The 27,173-nt window shown below is 33.5% G+C and overlaps 2 protein-coding genes across 4 annotated transcripts in view; one reads left to right on the top strand and one right to left on the bottom strand.

The window, feature by feature from the left end:
- The window catches only part of LOC130645090 (uncharacterized), a 15,980-nt gene extending 2,071 nt beyond the window's left edge, over nucleotides 1–13,909 (top strand). For 2 of the 3 annotated variants that reach the window (XM_057450948.1, XM_057450947.1), the window contains 10 exons: nucleotides 1,201–1,248; nucleotides 1,386–1,569; nucleotides 1,867–2,159; nucleotides 3,073–3,128; nucleotides 3,286–3,448; nucleotides 3,719–3,846; nucleotides 4,322–4,553; nucleotides 5,128–5,857; nucleotides 8,688–9,972; nucleotides 12,665–13,909. In XM_057450948.1, coding sequence (XP_057306931.1) covers nucleotides 1,411–1,569; nucleotides 1,867–2,159; nucleotides 3,073–3,128; nucleotides 3,286–3,448; nucleotides 3,719–3,846; nucleotides 4,322–4,553; nucleotides 5,128–5,857; nucleotides 8,688–9,972; nucleotides 12,665–13,650 — 4,032 coding nt within the window. In that variant the 5' untranslated portion in view covers nucleotides 1,201–1,248; nucleotides 1,386–1,410 and the 3' untranslated portion in view covers nucleotides 13,651–13,909. The remainder of the gene's footprint in view (nucleotides 1–1,200; nucleotides 1,249–1,385; nucleotides 1,570–1,866; nucleotides 2,160–3,072; nucleotides 3,129–3,285; nucleotides 3,449–3,718; nucleotides 3,847–4,321; nucleotides 4,554–5,127; nucleotides 5,858–8,687; nucleotides 9,973–12,664) is intronic. The other variant, XM_057450949.1, reaches the window with a different exon arrangement.
- Nucleotides 13,664–27,173, bottom strand: LOC130645091 (exportin-4-like). The gene is made up of 22 exons (XM_057450950.1): nucleotides 27,018–27,173; nucleotides 26,615–26,720; nucleotides 25,501–25,642; nucleotides 24,917–25,055; nucleotides 24,705–24,821; nucleotides 24,344–24,502; nucleotides 24,097–24,216; nucleotides 23,730–23,887; nucleotides 23,193–23,367; nucleotides 22,817–23,005; nucleotides 22,185–22,389; nucleotides 21,651–21,863; nucleotides 20,585–20,930; nucleotides 19,044–19,218; nucleotides 18,573–18,866; nucleotides 17,899–17,965; nucleotides 17,632–17,739; nucleotides 17,112–17,212; nucleotides 16,655–16,785; nucleotides 16,170–16,299; nucleotides 15,917–16,099; nucleotides 13,664–15,052 (listed from the first exon to the last, which is right to left on the bottom strand). Exons 1-22 carry the CDS (start codon nucleotides 27,060–27,062, stop codon nucleotides 14,939–14,941), a joined length of 3,417 nt encoding a protein of 1,138 aa, XP_057306933.1. The 5' UTR covers nucleotides 27,063–27,173; the 3' UTR covers nucleotides 13,664–14,938.

The raw sequence follows: 27,173 nt of genomic DNA, 5'->3' as shown, positions 1-27,173 counted from the left end.
TTCAAGTTATATAAAATATTCGCCATATTTTTATCGTTATTAAACTAACTTCTTTTCCAGGCCTTTTCGTCCCTAATCAGCGCAGCATATTTCAGCGTCTTTTTTTTTAAAAAAAAAAAATAAAATGGTAAAACAAATTTTTACATAGTTCATCTGTTTTTATAGTAGTGCTGGATAAGTGACACTGAAACACACCCATATTCAATTTGTTTACATTAGAAGATCGATTTTAGATCCTTGTGGCAATTAATTTTTTTCTTAAAACATATTTAACTGCAATTAAAAAGTCATTTGAAATTCCTTTAAATCCCACAGACCAAATTGTGACATTTCATCAATGGAAGGCATAAATCGCGTTCGATATTCTCGCTCTTGCTTCGAGTTATTTGAGATCGTGGTGCCGTTGATAAGTAAAGTGGCCTAAGGTGGCCTAAGGAAGAGGTTGCTCTGCTGCACGAACCTTTAAAAATAAAGGTTTTTTATTAGTTGCTTATAAACTAGTGTGCCTACAAAAGCGTGTAGTTATCTAACTATCCCTTCAACATAAGAACCGAATATTGACTACTTTGCTCAATAAAAAAGTTATTCCTGTTATCACCAATATGTTGTTTACTCGAGAGTATAAATAAGTTTGTCAATAACAAAACAAGATGTCTTTGAACAAACGTAAACAAAACTTTGATTCACACACACGTATACGTCATTGGCTATTATTAAACTACGTTACAATAATGTCCGATTTGACTTTTGTCATTCGGCAACATATCTCTTAAAATTCGAAACTGGAAACGGATTTCTGCCGAAACAAATATTTTTCGGGAAAAAACCCCGAAAAAGTCTGAAAAAAAAATTTAAATGTGAGACTGGTAATATTTTTTTATTTTGGTTTGTAATTAACCAAAATAAAATATGTGAACTTTATTGATTGGTCATAACTTTTTATAAGTTATCGCTGGTTATAATAAGGAAAGTGACAACCTTGTCTCTAGGGCTTTCTAGGCCTGTGTTCTGGAACAGTCCTGTCAGTATACCACAGCCGAAATAAATCTCGAGGTTGGGACAGTGATTCATACTTTGTACTTATTTAACGGTCAAAATTAGTCTCGTTAAGCTGCATATATTGTGAGGATCAGACGCGAAAAGCGCGGAAGTTGTTGTGATAATCCACGGGTGTAATAATAAAAATTCTCTTTTTAACAGATATCACCGACAGCGCTGGAATTTGATTCATTTAATTTCTTAACTTAGGTGAGCGTAAACGCCAGCCACTTTTCTTTTCTTTCTAAGCTAGGTGGATGCACAGACTTCTAAGTTAATATGTATTTATGGATTTTACTTCTACTACTTCTACTACTTCTCTACTTTTACTTTTGCATTTATTATAGAAGGAGCTGCCATATAACATCCAGCATGAACACTCTCCCTCGTGATGTTTTTACTGTCTCTAAACGTGAATTGGAACAGTTCAAACAAGGGAGGAGAGTTGGTTGCTATCTTCTCGGTAAAACGGTTGGAGAAGGTTCTTTCGCTAAAGTTAAAGAAGCAATGCATATTGTAACTGGTGAAAAGGTGATAAATTATTTCCCGCCAAAAACATTTTTCTCTAATAGATATATTTTCAAGCCTTGTTTTACTTGTCGCAGTATAGTACATGCAGCAGCCTACACACAAACCATTTTTTTTTTCTTTTAAAAATGGTAGAAATGTTTACGTACTTATTTTGAAAAAAATAATCCGTAAAAGTTAGTTTGTTTCAGACATACAGTTAAAACCTTGCAAAAATTGAACCATAGTTAGAATTATAAATTTTTGACAAAGTGACGCTACTAAAAAGGTAATTAAAAAGGGCATGATTTATTTATTAAGGTTGCAGTTAAAATCATCGATAAAAAACGAGCTCGAGAGGATCGATACATTTGTAAGAATCTTCGAAGAGAAGCGAGAATACTTCAACTTGTTCGACATTCAAACATCATACAACTTCTGGAGGTGCTAGAGACAGACAACTATTATTACTTGGTGATGGAGTTTTGCGCGGGAGGTGAATTACTTGATTATATCTGTTCAAAGAAAAGGTTGGAAGAAAACACTGCCAAACGAATAGTGGCTCAGCTTGTGTCAGCCGTTGACACAATGCACAAAGCGGGAATTGTGCACAGGTATGTTACCGAGACACACTAGAGAAGGTTTCGCCACTTTTGTCGGACATTTTTGTTTGTCCGATAGGATAATACAGACAAAAGTTTGGAAAATGTTATCGAATGTTATATTACTTCCGCCAAACTTTCTCTGTTAACTTGATTATTATGTTGCCTCACTAACCCGTTGCAAAATGTTTGCATAAAATAATTCGGCCATTAAGGTTTTACCTATTTTACTGTAGTATGAGTAATGTTCTTGAATATACAAGTAGACATCTTCAGTATAGCTCATTAATCAGGTCATAATCCGAATGTAATCCGATCTAACACTATGCTTGCGGAAGGATTTGTTTTAGCATGGAACTTTGATCTTCTCGAATATTGCGATTAAAATAAGCAGTTTAATGACTCTTAGGTGACGATAAAATTCTTCACGAGACTAAAGAAAGCAACAAACGAGAACTTTTTTTCCAGATCATTCTAAGATTTTTATTAACGATCTATTGAGATTATAGGCGCATAGGCGAGATTTTATAGCAAGTACAAGTAAGCCTGAATATGGTAACTTCTCAAGTGTTGCAAAGATGTTGGATGGTGGGGGACTTTAACCCACGACCTCTTTCTTATCGGGAGATTGCTCTACAAACTTTGCTATCGATTTAATGCTATTTCACTAGCATATGCCGTAACCAAAGCGAGAAAACTACTTACTTGCAACATAGCTACCACAAGGGAGTAGCACCCAAGAAGATGTGCACGTTTACTTATGATTGTTTAAGACCTTAAAAACATGGAAATGAGTTCTCTGGAGCCATTAAAATGTTTGATGGTCTGATAACTATTTCTTTCATCAGCTCTGCTAAAATTTCTTTTCACTCTAAAGTTCTGAATAATGACTTTCTTTCCTTATTATTGCCTTTTTTATTTTTAGAGATTTAAAAATTGAAAACTTTCTACTGAATGAAAACGAAGACCTAAAGATTATAGGTAATACTACACTAACTTCGTTTCTTACATTACACAAAATTTCTGCTTCAACTGTAAACTGTACTTTTCCACCTCAACTACACGTGCGTGCAGCTAATACGCTCAACAACAAACGACTCCAATAAATAAATGCTTACCAAGTTTCTTTGCAAATTAGATTTTGGTTTGAGTAACACAATGCCATCTCCGTGCATGACCACGTATGAAAAGACAGGCGTATTTCCGCAGTCTTTAAACACACATTGTGGAAGTCCGGCGTATGCAGCACCGGAATTACTGGCGCAAAAGCAATACGGACCACAAGTCGATGTTTGGAGCATGTGAGTCTGTACTAGCTGTCTCGATAGCTTACAATTTCTTGTATTTCTCGCTGACCCTAACTAGATTAAATTGTGTTGGGAAGCGACCAAAATACGCATTTTTTTTCTTAGGGGGATTCAATCCTTCTAGCTTTTTCTCATACCAATTGTATTGTCGGTAGCCAATATATCTTTTTTAACACAAGTTTTTCTACCTTTTAACGCATTACCAACCCCAGCTCCTAAAACTGCTACAATTCATAAGGAGTTGTTTTGATGCATTGTTTTTAGTGGAATTAACATGTATGCTATGTTGACTGGATTTTTGCCTTACATGATGGAACCTTTTAACGTTATGGAGATGTATGAGAAGATGATGCAAAGAAAAATGACTCCAGTGCCAGGATTTCTTTCAAAAGGTATACTTATTAACTTTTCGTACCAAACTACAAAGACATTGGACAATGCCGAAGACAGTTATTCGAGATGTTTCCATTTTAAAAGATCTTAATTTGAAAATAATAACAATTATATCTACCTTCTGCATGTCTTTTTAATAAGAAACCACTTTATAAGAAACTGACCAGTCATTTTTTCCCAAAAAATATTACTAGTTGTAAAAATGTAAAATTTTGAAGTAAGAAACATCATTTTAAATGATAAATAAAAGCAAATGATTAATTCATCTTTTCTAGTATCTATGCTGATCTATTGTTGTGTCGAAATCATGTTCTTGATTAAATATCCTTCGTACATCAAAATTAAAAAAGCTTTTTAGTAAAATAACCTCTTATAAAAAATGTGTATCATGCTTATGTAAAGCAACACTACTTCGTTCTTAATCCGTCCTTCTTACTGGCGATAATGAAGGTGTTTCTCCCATTTTATTTTCAGAATGTCGCGATTTGCTCATGAGGCTGTTGGAGCCTGTTCCCGAATGGAGGATCACGTTAAGACAAGTAATAAAACATAAATGGTTCACTGGTACAGATTATATCCCTAGATGCACATCACTTGGTGACGTGATGTACGACAAGAAAGAATTGTGTGAAAGTGTGCTGAGTTACATGAAACATAATTTGAAAATTAAAGCAAAAGACACCATCAACGCAGTTGTTACAAACAGGTGCGCGTATATTTATTTCTTTGTTTATTATTTGATAATTTTTTTTATCTGTTTGGGCGGTAGGGCTGAGGCGATGGCCTCTAGTGTAATTGGTTGCTGTGGTTGTAACGTCTATATGAAACATTAGCGTATTTAAAAAAAAAGGCTGAGCTAAAGAAAATAACCAGACAATCATTTTAAAGCCAGAGGAGATAATATGACATGAATTCAATATAGTGATTGAATAATATAGTGAAACTAGTCGTTGGCGTATCGTTTTACAGTTTCCTAATTATCGAACCCCCTCATTAGCGGACAATATTTTTTTACTAGCTGTTTTCAGGTTAAACTCTCTTAAACTTTACAATAGCGGACACTCCAATTAGCAGACATATATTATTTGCATCGATGGTGTCCGCTAATTAGAAAGAAAACTGTATTATCGTGTTTGCTTATCAATTATTTTGTCAATTGTTTTAGTCTGTTTTTTATATATTTTGCCTGCATATTTTCGTGTTGTTATGAATGCAAAATCACCACATTACGTCACACCACAATTCATCTATTTTACCGTGTATTATACGTTTATATCTAGAGCAGTACATAGCTCTGCCATCTACCATCTTTTGGTAAGAAGACTCGACCGTTATTTGAAAGAAAAGAAACTTACTGACAATATAAACAAACAGTTTCCTAAAGTCGAAGTGATTAAGAAAGCAATTTTAACAAACGATAATACCACAAGCAAAACAAAGAAGTTTTCCTTTCATGGACGGAAAATCGAACCAGGTAGTAGATCGCAACCCGCGTTAGCGCACGAAATTACGAATAACTTAGAAGACAAAACGACTGTAAACGAATCGAAAAACTGTAGCAATGTACATTTCGACGAAAATAATAACCATTACACGAGAATTCATGAACGGGAAACGCAAAAAGCGAAAGACTCTCAAAATAAGGTTGTTAAAAGACACGTACGTTCTTCGAGTTCGGCCGATTCCAATACGTTATTGAGTACGATACGGAACAGTCTAACGTGTAGTACGGAAGATCTTTCAAAATATTCACCAGAACCTCACTTACCCAAACAAACGTTTAATCGTAAAGAAGAAAGTTTTGTAACATCCAGAAAAAAATCTTTTGACGGGATTCTCGACGAAGCGTTAGATTCTCCCAACGGTGACGATAACGAGATCGATGTGACGATATATCTATTACCTGACGATGAAAAACAAAATAAAGTGTCTCTGGATCCTTCGGAAGAGAAGAAACCATTGCTTAGAAGAAAATCATCGTCTATAGATCTGCCGATTGACGACAGCGAGGTAATTTTTACACTTTTTTTGACTTCATTATTCAGTTGATTACAAACGTAATCAATCAAGGTCACAACGTCAGCCGCATAACTCCCTGTCTAGAAAATTTTACAGGCAGACAAGGCAAGTATATTTATCCCAAAGCGATCTCGTTTCGATTTTTTTTTCCAAAAGAATTAGGAGTAGGAATTCAGTTGGAAAATGTTGTTTCCATCACGACCTACGAACTATGTTAAATAAGCATCAAAAATAAGTTATAAAGTAATAAAAATAAAATGAATTATAAAATAAAATAATTTAAAGAAATGAAGTTTATTGGAATACGTCTGATTTAGGCTTAGGCTTTTGTTTTAGGCTCAAAAAGTTTAATTTAGGGACTTGTTATCTCTGGCTGTGCGAACGTTCAACAATCTGGGACTCATTTTAGTAATTTCAATGATGTCATTAAAAAATAATTCAACCACAATAAGTTTAAGAATATTTTAACAAGATGGATGCTGTCAGTAAACTTTTATTTGATCAGGTTGACAAAATTATTTTGAAAATAAACATAGTTAAAATGTTTTAATAATTCTAAAAAGATATAAAATATGTTCTGAAATTTTACCCTAGCATTAGTATGATTTTATGGACCTCTTTATCAAAAATTTAACATGTTAATCAATGTTAGTAAATTACACGAAAAAGTTCCACTTTTGATTTAAATTAGCATAAAAGAAGGTATTAACGAACTTAAAAGTGTTACAAGAATTTACATAGCTATAAAGAGTATTCGTTGAGCAAGTTTAAGCCCTTATCAATATTCTTAATATAAATTCTTCAATTTTAGATTCGAAACAATATATAAATTAGCTATATTTATGTAAAACGAATGTTTACCTTTAGCAGTAAACAGTGACGAAGAAAACCTATGGTATTTTATGCTCCAAGACTTTCTTAAGTTTTTACCCTTCAAAATTTTTACACTTATTCAAGACCCTTTTCAGTATTAAAAAATAAAAAGATTTCGCTATTCAGTAAAGCGGTATAATAAATTTAGTGTAAACCACGAAATATTAATTCGCTAACCTGAGAATAAATAATAAAATCGTTGAAAAACTTTTACACGCAGTGGTCTCATTTTCCGTGGCAACAACAACTTTAAAGTGACACCGATGATAAGAGTGATGTTTTCTTTTGTAGATCGGTCAATTAATGTGGCTTCTTTTAACGCTTTTTACATATTAATTAATGCTAAAAACAACAAAGTATCGAGAAAAAAAATTAGTTTATTTCAGGGGTAAAAGCTTCGAAAATTTACATAAAAAAACAAGCTATTAATTCATAATTCAGTCCCCCGTAAAGCAAATTCTGTTAAATATTACATATTAAATAATATAACATAAAAAAGATCTTAGTAAAAAGCTAAAAAAAGTCAGACAGAATTCGGATAACAACTATGTAAGTAATATTTCCCTACATTTTTTATTCAACTTCAACATTTCCACGTTCTCAACATGTTAGAGAAACCGAAAAATGCCAAAAGTGGAGTTGGAGGCCGATTATATGAAGTGGGTTGACCCAGTGCTGGCTCGTTTAAAGGAAAATTTATTTTTAAACACAATCCAGCTGATAAGGCGGGTTGAGAACGGGTTGGCTCGCTTGCCGAGTTAGCTCGTTTTCTCAGCTCGGTCATGTAACTTATCCCGAAACAAATATAATACCCCCCCCCCCCCCCCGCCAAGTTTGCTTCTATTTGCCAACCTTGTTACTAAACCTGTTTGTTGTCTGCAGACAACGGTCGTTTGTACCTGTTTGGCTTACATTTATACACACAAAGATTGTAATATCGGAAAAGTGGGACTTGGGAACTGGGACTTGGACCATTAGGGAATTTAAAATCTATAACATGATCCTTAACTTTTAGTGTTTGGCGTTTGGTCTTGATTTGGCACATATGAAAATATTAAGTTGTGTGTTTTGAGGTCCATGTCCTGGCTAGTACCTCCGGGTCCCAACTTTTGAGTTTCCTATATTGTGGTAAAAATTGTTGTTCTAAACAAAGCTTTATTTGATGCTTATATCTGCAAAAAATTCTCGCTGTGCATAAACTTTATTAAGTCGGGAAGTTTCCTAGGGTAGCCATGTTTACTTTTCTCGTAACCATGGCGTTTTTAGATAGTGAGTAGGTAACAGCACGTACCGCAAAAGTTGGGTAATAAGTCACTTCACTGATAATATTCTCGATATCTTGTCCCAGCATGACAATTTGGATTGGTCAATTAACATGTGGCACGTACCACATAAAAATGAAAACACATTACCTTTAAAAAAAGATTAAGGTGTAGACTACAAAGACTATTATCATCAACCTCGTGTAAGACATGTCCATATCAAAAAAACCGCCTTAGAAACGCGGCTACATGTACTTAAAGTTGCTTAAAAATTTCAGTACAAGTATAGCCTAAGTTTAGTTGCCCTTATAATTGCAAAGAAGTGTGACTGCAAAAAATATATTAGAGATGCTAAGTTCATCACCACGTGTAATGAATTACAAAAAGTAACCTAGCACTAATGTTTAACTGTGGAAGTGATTAGAATACTGCTTTTGAAGAAAAAGATTTGTTTAAAATACCAAACAAACATAGTGGAAGATGGTGTGGTGTAAAGTACCACAACGTTGGGTTAGTAACTAAGCTCCAGTTTCAAACTTAAAATTCATGAACGAGTGAGCTTTATTTAGGAGTAAAAAGCTCCTATTTTTTGCAGCCATTGTAGACAACATTATGCCGGCTGATCCAATAAAATCATCATTGACTCTTTGCTGATTTACCATGTTTAACATTTCTTTTTTACGCAGGAAAACGTCAAAGAACAGAAAGAACCGTGCCCAGGTTGGTCAATCACGAAAATTGTAAAACAGCCACCTTTAAAAACCGAACATATCATAAGAGACAACGCTCATAAAGATTCGCCAGGAAACTCTGTTAATCAGATTAATTTACGCGAGGGCTCTACATCTCCTATCATCAGCACGCATAAAAAGATATCTACAAAAACACTTAGCGATCCCGGCATTGACAAAACCGTAAAAAAGTTTGAACAAACGAGAAGAAACTCGGAAAAACTAAAAACGGTACGACCTGACTCGCCAGAAAAATCCCAAACAATACGAAAACCGGAAACTCCGGAAATATTACGTACTATACGACGGCCTGAAACACCGGATTTTAATCATAATTTTACAGTAATTGCTAATAACGACACTGACTGTAATTCTAGAACAAAACACACAAACTTTAAGAAGGACAAAAGACGTGAGAAAGCGGTTAATGAACAATCGTTTAGTGCTGAACCATTAAACAGAGTGTTATCACGTGACACTGCAACACCAGAATTAGAAGATATTTTACAAAACGTTCGGTATATTAATAAAAACCATCTAAATCAAAACATAACTGACATAGACCGACTTTTATCCACACCTGAGTCTGAAAATTCTTGGAAACCACCCGATAAAGAAACAATGAGGACGATACACGATTCAAAGATGCGTGTGAGACGCGTATTTTCTGCAGACAACACAGATTCAAATACTCCGTCTCCAGTAAATATGTCACCGTGGATATTAAAGCAACCCGAAACGGGAAAAACGGATGAAAACAACAATAGCGACAGCACTAAAATACAACTCGAACTTAATGATGCCCCGCCGAAAGGAATGGTGAAAAGCCGAATGGCAAAACTCGAAAGTTTAGATAAGGGAGATGAACAGCCTCATCAAAAAGAAGAGAATTCGTCACAGATAAGACCTTTCATAAACAAGATCATGACAGGGAAGAAAACTTTAGAACTAAACGTTAAACAATTTGCTCAATTCAAGTTTGACGACAAACCAAAGAATGGCGAGAATGCACACACCTTCGAGAGCATGCGTTACAGTCAGCAGAAAGGCCTGGTCGTGTTAAAACCGCTTGAAATTAACTTTAATTTCAAATTACTTCGCAAGAAGAAGCCTTATCAGAAGCAACAAACACGTTCCTTGACAGATCTCACTACTGCTGGAAGTAACGACATAACACCCTGTGCTACACAGATACTGTCTCCAAAAGTCAAACATGGCAGCGAAGACGTGAAAAGTCCAGGTAAGACATTGAATACAAAAACTAAACGCATCGTCAAATATCCAGGAATGTGTCACTACGCCTCCATGTCCTTTTTTAGAGATTCCATTCCGGAAAGTAATGTTTAGTCTATGTCGCACCTTACCTGTTTATGTCTGCCTGGGATCGGATTAAATTATCTGTAAACAAAAAAACCTTGTGTTTATAGCTTTTTCATAGCGGTTTCATAGCTGTTTTGTTGGCCCACGAAATGAGTGTTTTTTATGGTTCCTTCAATGCTACATACTTCTGTTCTAAACCTTCAGTAGAAGAAATTTTTATCAAGAATTCTCGTCCACTATTTTAATCCAAACAATCTTAGCAATGTCAATAAAAACCTCAAAAGCTTATTAATGATTGCCTGCGAACAAAAATCATATTTCGTAACAGAAACTCCTCCTCCAGAACTAAGACTGCTTTTATGGTTGTATGTTTGCACGATCCTGAAACCTGTGGTGGAGCTCTCTTTCATTTTTAAAAACAAAAACTTTAAGAAATTTCTGTCTCATTTTTTACTGGTATGCAATGAAAGCTTGAATCTAGGTACGTTTTTTTTTACCTTTTTAACGAGAATTCACTTAATGTTGATGAACTAATCGAAATGGTTAAAGGTAAAATGATTGCGAATTGTTACGGTAATAAACTTCTCGTAACTTTTTGTCGCACAACTTTTTTAGCGAGATTTCGAGGGTTATATGCAATGCTAGTGTATAAATATGTTTTAACGTGTACACAATATAAGATGCAATAATTTTTTATACTTTTATATTATTTATAGAAATGAAAAAAAACTAAAATTTTATTATACAAAGTCAAAGTTGATATATTCTGTATGTTTAAAATGAGGCGCACTATGAATCAAAATAGCTATAAGCTCAATCCACACTCCTTTTATTTTGAAAGCCTTATATAGACTTTCAAAATGCAAAAGGAGTTGGGAACGAGACTGTAAAATAATATTTATTACAGATATATTATAACAAGAATTATTATCTCTGTAAATAATTTTAAAATGAAAAAATGATAAAAACACAAAACTGATTTGTTTTATCAAACTGCTTCTCCTAAACGCACAAGTATACTTGCATATATCCCTCGACTTTCTGGTTCCCAGCCCCCAAGTAATTTGGAAACTAGGCAAATAATTCTGCAAGTAAATCGCCTTGGTACAAACACACAGTTGAGATATTGCTTGCTGCAATATTTAGACATTCTTATCAAAATCAACTTCGCACAGAAACATATTTGTTTTGCTGTAACTTTTAGGGGAATGGGCATAAGGTTGTTTAAGACATGTTTTTGTTATGAAAAAGTTAGAAGTGTTATATCCAGAACAAATCATCAGTCCACATATAGCTCTGTCCCCCCCTGACATTTTAGAAAGGAAAGCCATGGAAACGAAGTTGACAGAGAATGGCTTATTAAAGATAGATTAAAATTCTCAAAATGAAAAAATAAAAGCTGTGCAATGTTATACGTAACCTTGTTAGTATATATATACCCAAACCTCGTCCCCAGTGCATCTTGTATCTTTTCGCCGTCCTGTAGTCAGAAAGGATACAAGATGCCCTGGGGACGAGGCTCAGAATACCCCAATTCTTCGATTAAACGCCAACGACGCTTATTATGTTTCTAAGAAAATTGGAGGGGCGTTTATTAGGTGTTTTAGGGCGTTTAAATAAGAGGCCCGTATTTATCATATCATTATTTAAATCAACTCTTTATATAGCACAGCTGTTTACTATCAAATATTCCAAAAATTCGAATCACGTGTAAACAAACACATTAAAGGTGGTATACTTTGTAATTTTGAAATGTTGACAATGTGAAGTTATTTACTTGTGAGGAACTATAGATTTAAATAAGCACACTTACAAGGAAGAGGCGTATACAATGGGGAAACGTTTATTACACATTTAAGGCGGGGGCGTAAGTATTGCGGTATGAAATAGACCTAATAATAGGTAGATCCGACTTGCTTAACGTCGTCAAAAACGTCAGTCAGGTTAAGTGGTGGCTAATCTCGTCTCTAGAGTTTTTTTTTCCATTTTTATGTGGTTAGTGCCATCCAAACATACTAGAAAGTGAGAAAGCTCTGGGGACAAGGTTGATTCAGCAGCCAATTATGTTCTACTGCGAATTATTACCGGCTCTTTCGTTTCACACGTTTACCACAAAAAATATTTCATTGACGGCTTTCCATACATAAGTAATCGAAAAAAAGAAAATATTATGTCATCACACTTAATCATTTTCAATGTGTGACGTCACAAAGGCTATAGAATTTTACATGTACTCGCCCGGGAGTCCAATGCAAACATTGAATATATGCAACGATGCTCTGTTCATGAAAATACACAGTCCTTTGTTTACTAACAGTAATAGCGTGTGTTAACTTTGCTGTGCAGACATATATGATTGACAACATTACGAAGTCGTATAATCTCCTTCAGAGAGATGAATTTGATGTAATCCATGAAAGCACACCTCCACGCAGGCTAATAAAATATTTAATCAATTTTTTAGTATAAAGTAAGCGCTGACAATAAATAAAAAGATCCGCGATGTGTACGAATCAACATGATTTAAAATATTTTAAAATGTCATGTTAAGTAATCGTGTCAACATTGAACTTTTAATGTTATAAAACCTTGTCTTAATTTGTGACTTCCAGGTTTAACGAAGCAATCGGAGGAGGCTTCACTTCACACGAATAACATGGCGAGCAAGAACGAAGGTGGATCGAAGATTTTTAAAACTGTCGTGAAAATCACAAGTTTTGGAAGCAAAAGCACAAAGTCAAATAAAACTAAGATATTCATTTCTGGCAAAAAAGATGGAAATGATGAATCAATAAAACACGATAACAAAAAGACGATACAAACGAAGAAAACTACGACGATCAAGAAAACATCACATGGCGACAAAGAGTTTACGACCGACGAATTAACTGATCATCGTAGAAAACTCGACTCGTCGTCAGACAGCGGTTATTTTGGGAACAATTACTCATCATCGACCGACGATGAAAACCAAGCTTCAATTCCACGTGTCGGAACGCCGCCAAAGAAATCCGAAAAATTGATGTTACATGAAGTTCAACAAGCTAAGTATCGTTGCAATCCAGTTCATAAACCTGAAATTACAACGACACCACGAGTTTATACCCACGATTCGTCGGGAGATTTAGACGTCATACGAGAAGAAAGTAACGATCCAAGAAATGCAGCCAGAGTGAAACGGTCCGGCAGTTTAAACGTGGAGCGAACGCAGGAGAGACTAGGTTTTATACCTCGATCAGCAGAATTTAAAAGAAATATTTTGAAACAACACAAGGACGAACAAAATAAGCGAGACCAACACCATGACAACAGCCAAGTAACAAACAGCGTAGCCATTAAGAAAAAGATTAGAACTCAGTCATGCAAGCAATATCCGATTGAAAGGACAGTGATTGGATCAGCAAGTCCAAAATTTCACAGAACAGCGTCATTTGGCATGACAAGGTCAACATCGCGATCGTTGCCTGTTTCACCTTGCCCCTCTCCAACGCTATTTGATGCCAGTTTTGAGAAAAGCAAAATTATGGCGTTTACACATGCCTTAGAAAAAGCTGCTTGGCGAAAACGAGGCTCTTGTAGTTCTATGAGTGCGCATTAAAAAGTTGATGAGGTCAACAAATAGTTCGGTAGAATACACACGTACATTAAGTCGTAATAATATTTAACTTTTATCTATGGTTATATTAAAGTAGCAACTTACACAAAGGCCATGCCTACTTTGGATAACCAAAACACAAATTTTGTAAATAAGATTACCATCTTGGCTTGAAGATCAAGTCTTGATTTTAAATAGTTTATTAAAAATATTATTTTTTAAAAATGTAGCTTTATTATTTTATACTTATATTATATACATCAAGTCGTTCTTCACTTTTGTAAAAAGAAAAATACTTAGTACGTAGAAACAAAAATAAAGATAAACCAAGCACTGCCTAAACTGTTGCAAAATGGGAAAGAGGTAGCTAGTATCAAGCTACCATTAAGATAAAGGAAGCTTTGTTACCGATGTACATTATTTACATAACCAGCAAATTTGGCATTGAAAAATGTCCCTCTATTTTTAAGTTTAAATATTCTTAAATTACTTTTAGTTTATGCCAAAACATTTCAAATAATCCACAATTTTGTAAAAAAAATTTGTTTATGCCAACCATTCACAAATTCATCTTCATTATTAGCCTTGGTTTGTTCTTAGATGCTTCAAATTTTAGCCAACATTGAGACTCGTGTGAGTGCATAAAAACAACATCCTCATCATAAAAAAAAATTTAAAAACGGTTTCCTCAAGTTAAACCAGAACTACTAGAACTGAAAAATTAAATTTTTAAAAAAAAACAACGTGTTTTTTTTTAAATGTTACCGTATTCAAAAATACCTCTGAACACTCAAATTAATTGTTTCTTGACAAACCTAATGACATTTAGCAGTAAAATGTATGTTGAAATTATCTAAAAATCGTATGTAAATTTATATATAAAATTATAAACATAATATTTTCACATATATCTTCGTTTAAATATGAGCTCCAGCGTAAAACATCAATGTCTGTTGTGTTTCAATTAGACCAACATAATATTACACATGAGACGACAAGACAGATCTTGACACACGTATATAACACTGCATATAGATATATAAAGGAGCAAAAATAATAAGTTAGAAAACTTAAAATATATACAATGTAAAAATTTTCGCAGTTCAAATTGACACGCAACGTTATTTGCGCGCACACCACTGTGCTTTCAAGTTTCTCCACTCGGATTTTGTTTACCACAAGACACTTCTTTAACGAAATACACGTCATTTCATAAACGTCTGGATGAGGCATCTGTTATATCCCATTTTGAGTCCTTCACACATCCCAGCGGACGATGAAACAGATGACGTTACTTAAAACATAGGAAACCTTTCACATTTTGTAAGAATATCTCCAAATTCTTACGGAATTGTTTCAAGCTTTGTCGATTTGGAGTTAGCTGTAATCCACTCGGTGTGAGCACCTATAGTTAAGAAACAGTATTGTACTTATATGACAAGAAACAAAGGCAAAGAAAACCGAATTTTCTTTCACCGAGACATCAAAAGAGCGTAGAGTTCTGTTACAAATACAATTTAGTGAAAACAAAGCGGTGACATGGATTTGATACGCTAGTGTTAAAAATGTAGGCTTAATGGTTACATTTCGACAGTTTTATACGTGATGCAGTTTCAACGGTATTACAGTAGCTGCAAAGCTGCTGCTATGGCAGGTCTACGGATGACAAAATGGCCGCTTTCTTCGATACAGTATTACCTAGCAACATCGCTATTAAATATAATGTACAAGCATGCGCGAACAGTCGATTATCACTCGACAATTCGGCTGTTTTAGCACATGGATTATCACTGGACAATTCGGCTGTTTTGGTACATAGGAATAGAAGCTTTGACCTTTTAATTAAATGAAAACTGATGAATTATCCCTGACATACTATATAGTTTAAGCAGAAATCTGAAATCTGCGCCACTTCTTATCTTCAAAAAATCTTGTGACTAATACATAGTTCTGCGCTGTGTTACCTTTTCTTTGCTTTTTCTATCATTGCATTATACGCATTTCTCCTAAATACCTTAGTTGTATAAACAGTGGAGATATAATGTTTCTAATTTGCCGTTTTCGAAAGAGAAAGCTTTTTCCAAATTCGTGAAAACACACTTATTATTTATAAGAATACGCTTTATAGCAATATTAAGCTAGGATTAGAGAAATAAGAATCTAGTCCAGCCTCCTGTTAAAGTGTAAGAGCTCGCGAAAGTCAGGATTATGCAACCAATCACAGGATTGGTTAGTAAAAGGTAACACAGAAACTAAAGAAATTTAATACCTGAAACGCCTCGATAAGTTTCTGCTTGAAACTCTCGTCGGTCACCTGTTGCTGTGCTATTAAATTATTCGCTAACTTCAAATACTCTTCTTGGTGACAACAAATGAGAAGAAATAAAGCTTCGGCCGACGGTTCAATGAGGTCCATGTTAAACTGACCCAAAACGATGTGTTGAAAAACAATCTAAGTGCGAAATAGTTATTAAAGCCATTTTAGGTTAGTTAAAATGTATATAATGAACAAAGCAACTTACATTGAGAAACTCTCGAAGTGCTTCAAATAAATTTTTTCCAGACTCGTCATTTTTGTCACATTCATTGCAGTAATATTTTGCGAGCGAACTTAGCGCATCTAAAGAGCACTTTGCCGAATCGGCGCCGTAACTTTATTATAGGTTAAGAGAAATACACCTTAGATCACACGGACAAGCATAAGATGTTGTAACCCATTTCGTGGTCCAGTCTGCAAACGCACTGCTCGGGAGAAAATACAAATCACAATTCAAATTAAATAATATTTTTTTTAACCTTTTCTGTTTTTTTTAGAAATTGCTGGGCTGTAAGAAGGTGAATGTCAATAGTCGTAAGACGGCGGGAATAAAAAACGGGGTATGCGCTCAGTTGGAATAAACGCCGGAAAGTTGAAAAAAAAATGGGAGTCAACTGATTTGTATAAAGCATTGACAAAATAATGTATGGATGCAGCAAATGACAGCAGTTGGGTAAATTTAAAGGATACTCAGATATAGCCATTTGGATGGAAGCCATGAAATTTTGAAAGAGAACTAGAGGCAAGCATTTGATCTTTTCAGGATAGACTTCACAGACAAACGTCACCAACTTGAAATATTCCCCGCTCAACTTGGGATACTAAAACGACATTTCATTTCATTACTACATCAAGCGTCAAACCGAGATTACAGTTTTTTATCCAACCAAAAATTTACAATTTTGCATATTAAGAAACACTTCTTAAAACAAATGTTATTTTGATATTTACACAAAATTCGGCGTTAACAGGGTTCGTAGCCACTTTTTTATAAGAAAATATTTTAGTATTCAAAAAAAATATGTATTTAATTATTTTCCTGAAAATACTATCCATTTCACAACAAATCACGAGCTAATTAATTAATTAGAGCTTTAAATCTCCAGCTTATATTTGACGAAAAAACGTACTAAAAATTTTTACATACCTTCATGAGTTCTTGATTTATCAAAGGTATTATTAAATGAAAACCAAACAAGACAACGTCAACTGGAGATACCGCAGGCTGACCATTAAATGTTGAAGATTCTGTAACAATGAGAATATGAAGTTATTAAGTAACCATTAAAACTTGAGTGTGCAAATTATGCAAACACTCGACCAGTTCTCGAGTAGCAAAAGAATTTCAAATTTTGTAGCACATTTTTGAGGAAAAATTTGGTGTAATATTAATGACAAAAAACAATGCACAAAAATAGGGTTAAATGAATTTTTTTCATCATTTCTCATCATTTCCTCATCATTTTAGAACTTGTTATAAATTAGAAGTTCGAGGATTACCTCATGGGTTATAATAGCAGACGAATCACAAATCAAAAAAGTGTACGCTAGTCAATACGTTTAGATATCACACCTTCTGATATTCCTGACATTTTGCCTATACTTTTAAAATTCTTGACAAATTCTGCCATTCCCAACAGAGTGGAAAACCTGACTGACAAACTCACCTGAAAAATCGAGGTAGTCTTTTGATAAAATGTGAGTCAAAAGTTGTATAAGCAAGAGCAGATCGTAATACTTTTCTTCTTCCTCCGAACTACCAAGTACAGTTTTCCCTAAAAAAATATGTGATATGTGGCCTTTTGATATGAAGCAGCACAAGAATGTAACAAAAACAAGCAAAATTTCAAAAACGTTTTGGTGGAAGTAAAATCAGGTATTTATTACTTGCAAACCTTTTAAAATACTTTACTTTAGTGTCAAAGTAAACTCACCTAGATTGAATTTTGAATAGTTTTCCATCATCCGTAGACACATATTGCACATTGCAGTTGAGTTTTCCTGGAATAAAAACCATTCAATGTAAATATCGTACCCACTTTAAAAATTTAAAATAATGTAAGTTGGTTACTACTGAAAATGAGATTGATCAAAGTTCATCTTCGTTAAATTTTTTTCAATTTAGCCTTAGTTGGGAAAATATACCCGCCATGTTAAACATAAAAGTATCTCTACTTTTTATTCTTGCTTTTTAAGTGTTCCAAAAGATATAATGACAAACGATGTACGCAGCTGCTTCAAAAGGATGCAGAAATGTCTGATAAAATCGTCGTTCATCAACAACACAACAGCAATAAACACCGCGAAAGGGGATCCTGTAAAATAACAATCGCTGCGTGGGAGACTAAGCAAATGTAGGATCGGTCTTTTAATAAGCAACAGAATCAAAAATTACAGAACCCACTGTAAAAATTTTGTCAAATAAATCTGTCGTTTATTACAACAGCAACCACGGTGAAATTAACCTTTCTGCAAAATAACAGTTGCAGAGTTGGAGATTGAGCTATTTGGAGGTTCAGGGTTACTTAAGCTACAGGACACAAATGACGATAAAAAGACCTTCCGCACCTTATCCTAGGGAAAACGATAAACAGAAACAATGAGGTACCTGGTTTAGTAAACACAAAGAACCATCAACCACATCAACAAACATCTCCAAAACACACACAATCACTTCGGTATAATTCGAATACACATTCAGCAGTGTCACTGAATCCTCTAAGATTGGAGCAGTAAATTTAAATAAAAAGTTCGCATTGGATTGAGTGCTTCCTTTAGCAATACCACGCACACATTCGAACGTTCGAATAACTTCATTTTTTACAACGTCGTCGTGAGCAATTCGATTGAAGTTCTCTTTTGATCGCACAGCTTGATATTGTGTCAAGATTGGTTGCAATAGCTATAAAGCGAAATAGTAAATAACCAACATAGCTGCATTTATACAAAAGACAAACCTCTTGACGGACAAAACTGTTCAATTTTACCAAATTCGGCGATCTTGTGTAACAAAAGTTTTGTGTGCAAATACATAAGAAAATAATCATTAAAAAAGATCCTTTACAATCATATTACTGACCTGTGTCTGTAGCTGTTGTTTAGTGTCTTCACTTTCCATTTGTGAGCAAGCCCTCATCAAGCATTCAACTAAGTGTCGATGCACTAGAGGAGATAAAGCACATATCTCAGGTGTGCGGCTTGAAAAGTTCTGAACAATGTTCCACACGTTAGGAAAGGTTAGACAAATTTCTGCTCTAAACACAAACATGAAAAAAAATTTAACGAATGTTTTGATGCAATGACAAATTTTTACTTAATGAAACTTTTTTTTAATACATTGCATACCGTGAACGACCTTAATCACTCAAATTGACACTCATGCTCAAATAAATGCGCGTGATCAATTGATTTTCTTAATAAATGCCCAATCAGTTATTTGATCTGTCATTTACAATATTTCAACTTACAAAGACGATACTATATACCGCAAAACGCTTAGAAAGTGCTTAACAAACATATTTTGTCATCTTCTTTAATTTAAACATATAGTGTATAAATTAAAGGTCCTTTCTTAACATAACATAACACACTGCAGGAAAAAAGTCACCGCAATGTAAGAAAGGACGCAGCTTCGAAGGACGTTTTTTTTTAGTGTGAATTTTGCTTAACAGCTTTTTTAGTCATTTTTATACACTGGACATAATCCAATTTTACACCACTTACTTTAAAGTCCAGAAAAAAATTTAAATATCTTTCCCCTGTTGAAATTCCAATGCCTTTTATTTGGTGAAGGACACTTAAGGTGGCAGTAACCCTTTTTAGCTGTCCAAATAGCTGAATTATTTATTTTGTGTTTTATTTATCCATTGTTTTTTACTATTTTCTAAAAATATTGGCGTTAATACATAATAAAATAATTTTAACTTAACACTAAAATTGTTGAGTCAGCAGAAATTTCTATTTAAAAATGTATCATACACAAGAAAAAAATCGGCTTTTACTTTGTTAGCATCCCCTGCCGCATCGAACGTTTTTAAAAGAGAAATATGGTTCACCAAGAATGTCTGAAAATTTTAAAGTAAAACGAAAATGCTATCGAAAGTTAAAGCTCGTGCAGTGTTGCATAATGAAGATCGTCTTAGATTTCTACATAATGCGCCATCTTTGTTGCTATTAACGTTTCTCTTTAATAATTACGTCATTTCTTTCTGTACGATTTTGCAAGCACGTAGACTTAAACTATATTCGGCGGAACTAATTGATTAATTATTCATGTTTTTTTTTTAAAAGAGGAATGGTTGAGGCTGAATATTTTTGGTGAAAGTTAATAGTATTTTAGCCATAAAATCGTGTCAAGTGTGTTATAACAGAAAAAATATGGATATATAGTCTCAAAATAACCTTTCGTAACTAATTATGTTAAATAAAATTTCCGATTTTTAAAAGGGTTACTGCCACCTTAACTGTTTTTTTGTTGAGATGGGGTATTAAATGGCGCTTTATGGTACAGCAAAACATTTTAAAGCAAGCGAGTACTAACAATGCTGACGGGAAAGTAGAACCATGCAACATCTTTACTTGTACAGTGAAAATGGGCAAGTTTTGATTATCTCAACATACCGTTTCTTCTGATTAATTAATCTTAACAACAATTTCACAACATCCTCTGATACTTGTGGTTCAGCCGTCCATGCACTTAAATTCAATTCTACGACATCTAACAGAAGCTTGATAAGAAACTTTCCACAATCATGTTTCAATCCAAAACAAGCAATTAGCGTCGGGCTCAACTTCGTATCAGAAGCTTCATGAAGTGAGAAAAAACCCTTTGTCCATCTTTTTAAAAACCATAACATCGTCGAAGCTACTTCGGGACTGAATGAAAATATGAGACCATTGCGTAAAAATTCCATCTCGACTTCAACCACTTTTAGAATAGTAACTAGCAGAGCTACAATTGGATCCACTAAAATGATAATAAAACACTAACAATTTAGCGTTAAATCTTTTCAATAAATAAATACAAAAATAAGAATTAAAAACATCTTAGTCAAAGAGCTGAAGTATTATAAAATAGATAAACATTTGAGATAATTTAGAAAAATTAAGGAGGTAAGGTTTATTTCCTTTCATTCAAATTATTTAGGTTTTTTAATTATGATACATTCCACGAAGACGATAATGAATGTACTCAACATTTTTTGCATGCTTTTGAACAAATAAAAAAAACTCTCTAGACAGTGCTACCCACAGAAGTTATTGCCACCCAAAAAACCCTCTAGACAGCGCTACCCACAGAAGTTATTGACACCTAAAAACTCTCTAAAACATCTTGTCAACAGCGTATTTGTAGGCTGTTCACTCAACTCCATGAGACTTTTTATAAATCTTCAATTTTCATAACAGTGCTTCCTAAACTAACATTTATCCAGTAAGACAAAATACAGTGTTAAACAAAAATAACCATTAATTGATCTATTTATAGTAAATACTGCAGTGGAAGAGGCAGTGATTTCTAAAGGATTTCCAGGTTTTTCTGCTTGAGACACACTCTGAAAGTTTATGCTACCTCGACTGTGTTTAATTTAAATGCACCATTCGTTTTAAAAAAACATGATTCCATCATGGGGGAAAAAATACATATCCGCAGAAAAAGAATATATTATAAAGAGTTGCATCAACATACCATCGCTTCTTAAGCCTTCTTTTCCCAGAGAAACCAAATATTTAACAGATTCTCCCACACCACGTATGTTAGTAGTTAAGGATACATTTGTAAAATTAATAACTTCAATTGGTATTTGAGGACTTTCACCAGAATTATCAATGGTGAGTACAAAAGAACATATGAGTAACAACCAATGTATATCCTCAAACAATGCATCAGAGACACGAGAATCTAAAGAAAAACAAAAGTATGTTTAAAACCTAAACAAAATCTCGCAAGTTTTGTTCAATTTTGAATCCTTTAAAGTAGGGTTTTACAAGAAAAAAATTATTTATACAGCAGTGGGTTTGAACATAAATCCCAAATCAAAGTTCTTTAAACTCTGCGGCCATTCTATATTTATTATACTCAGTGAAATATGTGCACTTGCAAGAAACTAATTTCACTTCATAATTCCATCCCCTTTTTAACTAATTACAAAAGATATCAAAACTATTTTTTATAAAAACTTTTTCCTCCAATATGGAATAAGCTATTAAGATGTAAAATTACCATTTGCAGTCTTAGTCGACAATTTCAGCTTTTCGTGTTGATAGTACTCTTTTAGATGTACCAGCCGTGTCTCTAATTTGTCAATCAGGACTGGTACTACTCTTGGTAAACATTGGCGGGCTAGGTGGCCTATATTTGAAAGTTCATCTGCACAAGCATCTCGATCATCCTCAACTATATCATATTCAATCTCATCCATATTGTTCTATAACAGAAACACTTTTGAAAGAGTTTACAAAACCTTAAGAGTTATTTTAGTGACTCATTTTGAATACTTAGACAAAAACCTTGGAACAGAAAAATATAATTAAAAAGTTTAATGTCCAGACAGTAATTCAATACGTTGCTTCTATCCTACTACTAAAAACTGGTACATTTTTACCATGGAGTAAACTAATGAGTAACTAGAAATCACCAATTTTTTGAAGAAAGACCTGCAACAGCAGGGACTGAACAAGTAGCTAATCCCTTCAATTTTCCTGAAAAACCCTCACTCTTAAATGCATTCGACATAGCGAGAGCCTACTTAAATTTAATTGTAAGTTTGTCAACTTAGTAGTCTTTTTTTTACGAAGAACAATAATAACATAGGCTCAAAAGAAAAAAACAAAGTAAACAAATAATTCACCTACGTATTCACTTTCTGGTTTTCTAATACCATCTGGAGAAGCCAGGTGTGTTTTTAAATAAATATCAATGATTTTCAAGCTGTATTGAACAAAGAAACCTGGTGGAAAGTCTTCAGCGTGTGCAATAACAGTAATCCATGCATCAAGTAAAAGATTAGCAGCTTCCAAGTATTCATTATCATCAAAGTCAGACTGAAAGACAAAACACATTTTACCAACTTACTAATTTCATAAAGTGCTTGCGAAAATTAAAATTAATGTTTTGTTTACTTATTTCAAAGTTTCAGCATGTTTCAGCATGTTACTACTTTACCAATATGTCATAAAATTGGCAATGTTGTATTCATTGCTACAGAATGTACAAATGCAAAATATTTACATCATTTGAATTGATAGCTGATTCTTGAAAAGTACATGTTAAATAGGTCATCGCATCAAACAAAGTTGACAGATTGTGTTGGGTTATGGACTTGATGATTTTTATTGGAAAGACATCAAGAAGTCGAAAAAGTATATTCGACAACCCAAATGCTTGATGACCATTCCATTTGTGACTAAGGTAACAAAAAAATTTATTTCAAATGAAAAATTATAAACTAAAATTATGATTAAACTCTTTGTTCCTAGACCGCTTTGTTCTAAGACAGCTTTGTTCTAACAATAAGTTAATTAGTTAGTCAGATCCTATGATTTTTACATTTTTTTTTCTAAATAAGTTTTCAACAACTTGTGAGCGGACAGAAAATAACAGCAGGAATGAGCAGAGTTTTGTTGACTCTATTCTGAAAAAAGAATTCAATAAGATTGAATTGGAAAGTAGATCATTTAGATATTCTTAAAAATACAAATAATTCAGTAATTATCTTATTACTGACTTTTTAAGCTTAACCAAACTAAAATATCAAATGTTTAATACCAATTTATGATTGCAAGCAGACGTGTTACATAGTGATCAAGATACTTTAAATGTAGTTCGTCACTCTTGAATATGCTGCCAGCCATGGAAGCAAGTTGAACCAAACACTGCATGCAATGATGTGACAATTCACTGTTATTTACACAAATCGAAAGAAGCTAAAATGGAAAGGAAAGGAAAACACTGAAACACAATGCCTACAGAACAGACAATCCGTTAGCCTGACTTTATATCGAAGAACAGTTATAACTTTTCAATAAACAAATGTGATGAATGGTTTTAAAAAACATGTTTAAATAAAGCTCCATGTTTTACAATCTAGTGCAAAGACAAAATTAAAAAAAGGAAACTGATATAAAATTTTTACCTTAAAAACCAAATCTAACAAATTTGGGTCTAACATCACTTCTTTCCAGTTCTTATGCGGTCTGAATATAATTTTTTGTGCTGTTTCATTACTTCCAGGAAATCTTAATAATGACAAAGGTAAAGGGGTTCTGTCAAGAAAAACAAAACAAAAAACAGAAAAAAAACAAAAAAAAACAACACAATAGAATAACATAAAAATAGAAGTTGTAAATAAAGAAAAACAAATTCTTAGTTGAAAGGATATGATGTCCACTCATAAATTCCCAATGTAAGACTTGTTCAGCCAGGGACAAATATCGTATAAATACTGCAATGTCTTGTCTCGATAAGCCTGACATCTCAACATTTATAAATTTTTGAAGAGTTTGAACAGTGAGCACGAAGATGTTGAGTAAATCCTTTTCCTATAAAAAGGTATAATCAATACTACACAAATATATTTGTATACTCATTGGCGCTTTTCTGTTTGATATCTATGTAATTCATTTCAAACAAAAGACACACCTACAGAATGACAGCTCGTGTTCACTTGTTACAACAAAAAATGTGAAACAATACTGAAATAATTAGGAAGGCAGGAAGATAACAAGAGACAAACTTTTTTACTTCAAATGATCTTTTACAACTTGCATGAAAATCCAAGCTCATGCCAAAGTTGGTTGATTGAGAAGTTGTTGAGTACTCTGTGAGTAGAGCCTTCATGATGGAACAACAAATTAATTCCTTAAATTAAACAAAATAAAAACAAGCATCATAAGTCCTGCAAACAAATAAAAACCAGGTTACATTCTGAACAAATAAGTTTTCACATGTTATACCATTGTTCTGTCTCCATGTGATAATAACTGAGTTAAACCATTCACCAAGCTAGTTCTCGCTTCTGGGTTATCAAGAGTACCAAGTTTAAAAATAATTGCAACCACTTGAAGAATCTGTTCTCGTACATAATTCTGCAAACTAGTAAAAAAATGGCAAGAGAGTTTAGAAAAGATATGAAATAACCCACCCGATGTTCCAGTAACAGTGTATTTGCAGAACGTGTTATAGGTGCTAAGATTAACTATAAATAATTGTGCTACTTGTTTCAACTAGCTGGATCATAATCGTAATTTTGCAAACAATTATGGTGAACCTTTACTTTGTGTCCATGGAAATTTTTTATTAACTGGGAGCTTATTGATTTTCTTTCAGTACACACCACAAAACTTTTTTGTTGAGTTAATCAAAGTTGGTGAGCTACTTAAATTTTGTGAAAAAGCATATGCTCACAAACTCATCTGTTATGATACACTGACAACGTTAAGTGGAAATTCCTTTATTGATATATGACATTTATGTAGATTTTACTTCTTTCTCTATACCACAGGATGATAGATTATACAAAGAAACAAAATCTATGTACTTTAAATTTTCTGTTGCACAACGCAATAGAAAAGAACAGACAGAGTCTATTTCTTCCTTTTTTAAAATGGTCCATTCCCTTATGATAGCTTCTTTAATAGTTGTCGCTGCTTCAAAGAGCACATAATCAACTTTGCAGGTTTCTAAAAATAAAGTATGTTTTACAAAAAAAAATTAAGATTTAATGCAAAAAATAGTAAAAAATAACCTTAAACATTGCAGCACTCTGTTATAACAGTCTGGCACTTTGGCCACGGACAAGGAGCACTACAGGAATAAATTTTGGACAACTATTTGTGAAGGTAAGTGCATATTAAACCTAATTAACAAACAGTTCTTAACAAGGAAACAAACTTTGTAATAAAAAAGAATTAAGTCTGCCAAAAAGTTCTTACAAATAACGTGCTACACATTATACAAAAACAACTGTTTTATTAAAGGTGACACGCGATTATCAAACAAGAGCATAAACAATGAAATTTTTAAACAAACATTAACTTATTTACAGTTAATTTGAGGTAGTTAAGGCATGTTACTTAGCAACATGATTTTTTATGATAACATTTTCTACTTACATTTATAGAGAAAGAAAATTTTAGACGAAAAACTTAAAAAACCTTATTTTTGAAACAATTGAAAAAACCTATTTTTGCCTAGAATGCCACCAATTAGACTTTCGAAAATAAAAATGTCATTTTCTAGCATTTAGTGACGCATGGCCTTTTGGTATTGAGTTCACTTTGTAATACAAGGCCTGGGGTTTGGTCTGAGCATGTTTAGCAAGTGTCTATGACACGGCTATGGCCCAATCCATTCCATGTGAGGAACATTGGGTAGGCAATGCCAGTGTATACTTAATGTATACATTCAGGACATAGGATCTACATTGATAACATTGTTTCCAACACTTATATCCTGTACAATAACTGATAAGTAACTTATGCAAAAAATCAGAAAAAGCTAATTAATGGATCCAGAGAAAAACTGACATGTACAGACATACAAACAGACAGAGTTTAATTCATAGGTAACTTTGCTAATTAGATTGATGCTGTAGCTATCTTTTTTATAAACATAAAGGAATAGTTGACTAGTAAAAGTAACTAGTCACTTACGTAGGATCTTCTGACACAGGTCATAAGGATTTTTAGTTTTACGGAATTGTAAAAACAGCTGTTCTGCATTTAGCCTTTCTTCTGTGGACACTGCTTCAGGAGGAGCCTACAACAAAACAAGTAAATGATAACAATGTTATAATCACATCAAATCAAAATTTAGAGTTTTCATCAAAAAAGAATTTTGTGAATTCCTTTGACACAAACAAACTTTTTCTGATATATATACTCCTAAATTTATTAATTTGTGAATCAGACCACAAATACTAAATGAACTCCATGAATTTTCTAGAACTTCTGAAACTTTTATGTCTTTTCGGGACCCTCAGAATGGTTTTTTTGTATAATTTTTTATTCTATATACAAAATGTACAGATTTTTCAAAGGTATGTCGACTATTTACCATTAGAATGGCAGATGCTCTTTCCAGTTCTTGAATAGCTTCCATCTTTGATCATTGAAATTTACTAAGTGGTAATAAAAATACAACTATAGATATACTGACTTTAGTTTTAAACATGATGTGCTACACATTATGCACATAATACACAGGGACTAA

Source organism: Hydractinia symbiolongicarpus, chromosome 5 (assembly GCF_029227915.1).
Source record: "Hydractinia symbiolongicarpus strain clone_291-10 chromosome 5, HSymV2.1, whole genome shotgun sequence".
Classification (NCBI taxonomy): Eukaryota; Metazoa; Cnidaria; class Hydrozoa; order Anthoathecata; family Hydractiniidae; genus Hydractinia; species Hydractinia symbiolongicarpus.
The sequence above is the reverse complement of the archived record's forward strand: the minus strand, read 5'-3'. Positions and strand labels throughout refer to the sequence as shown.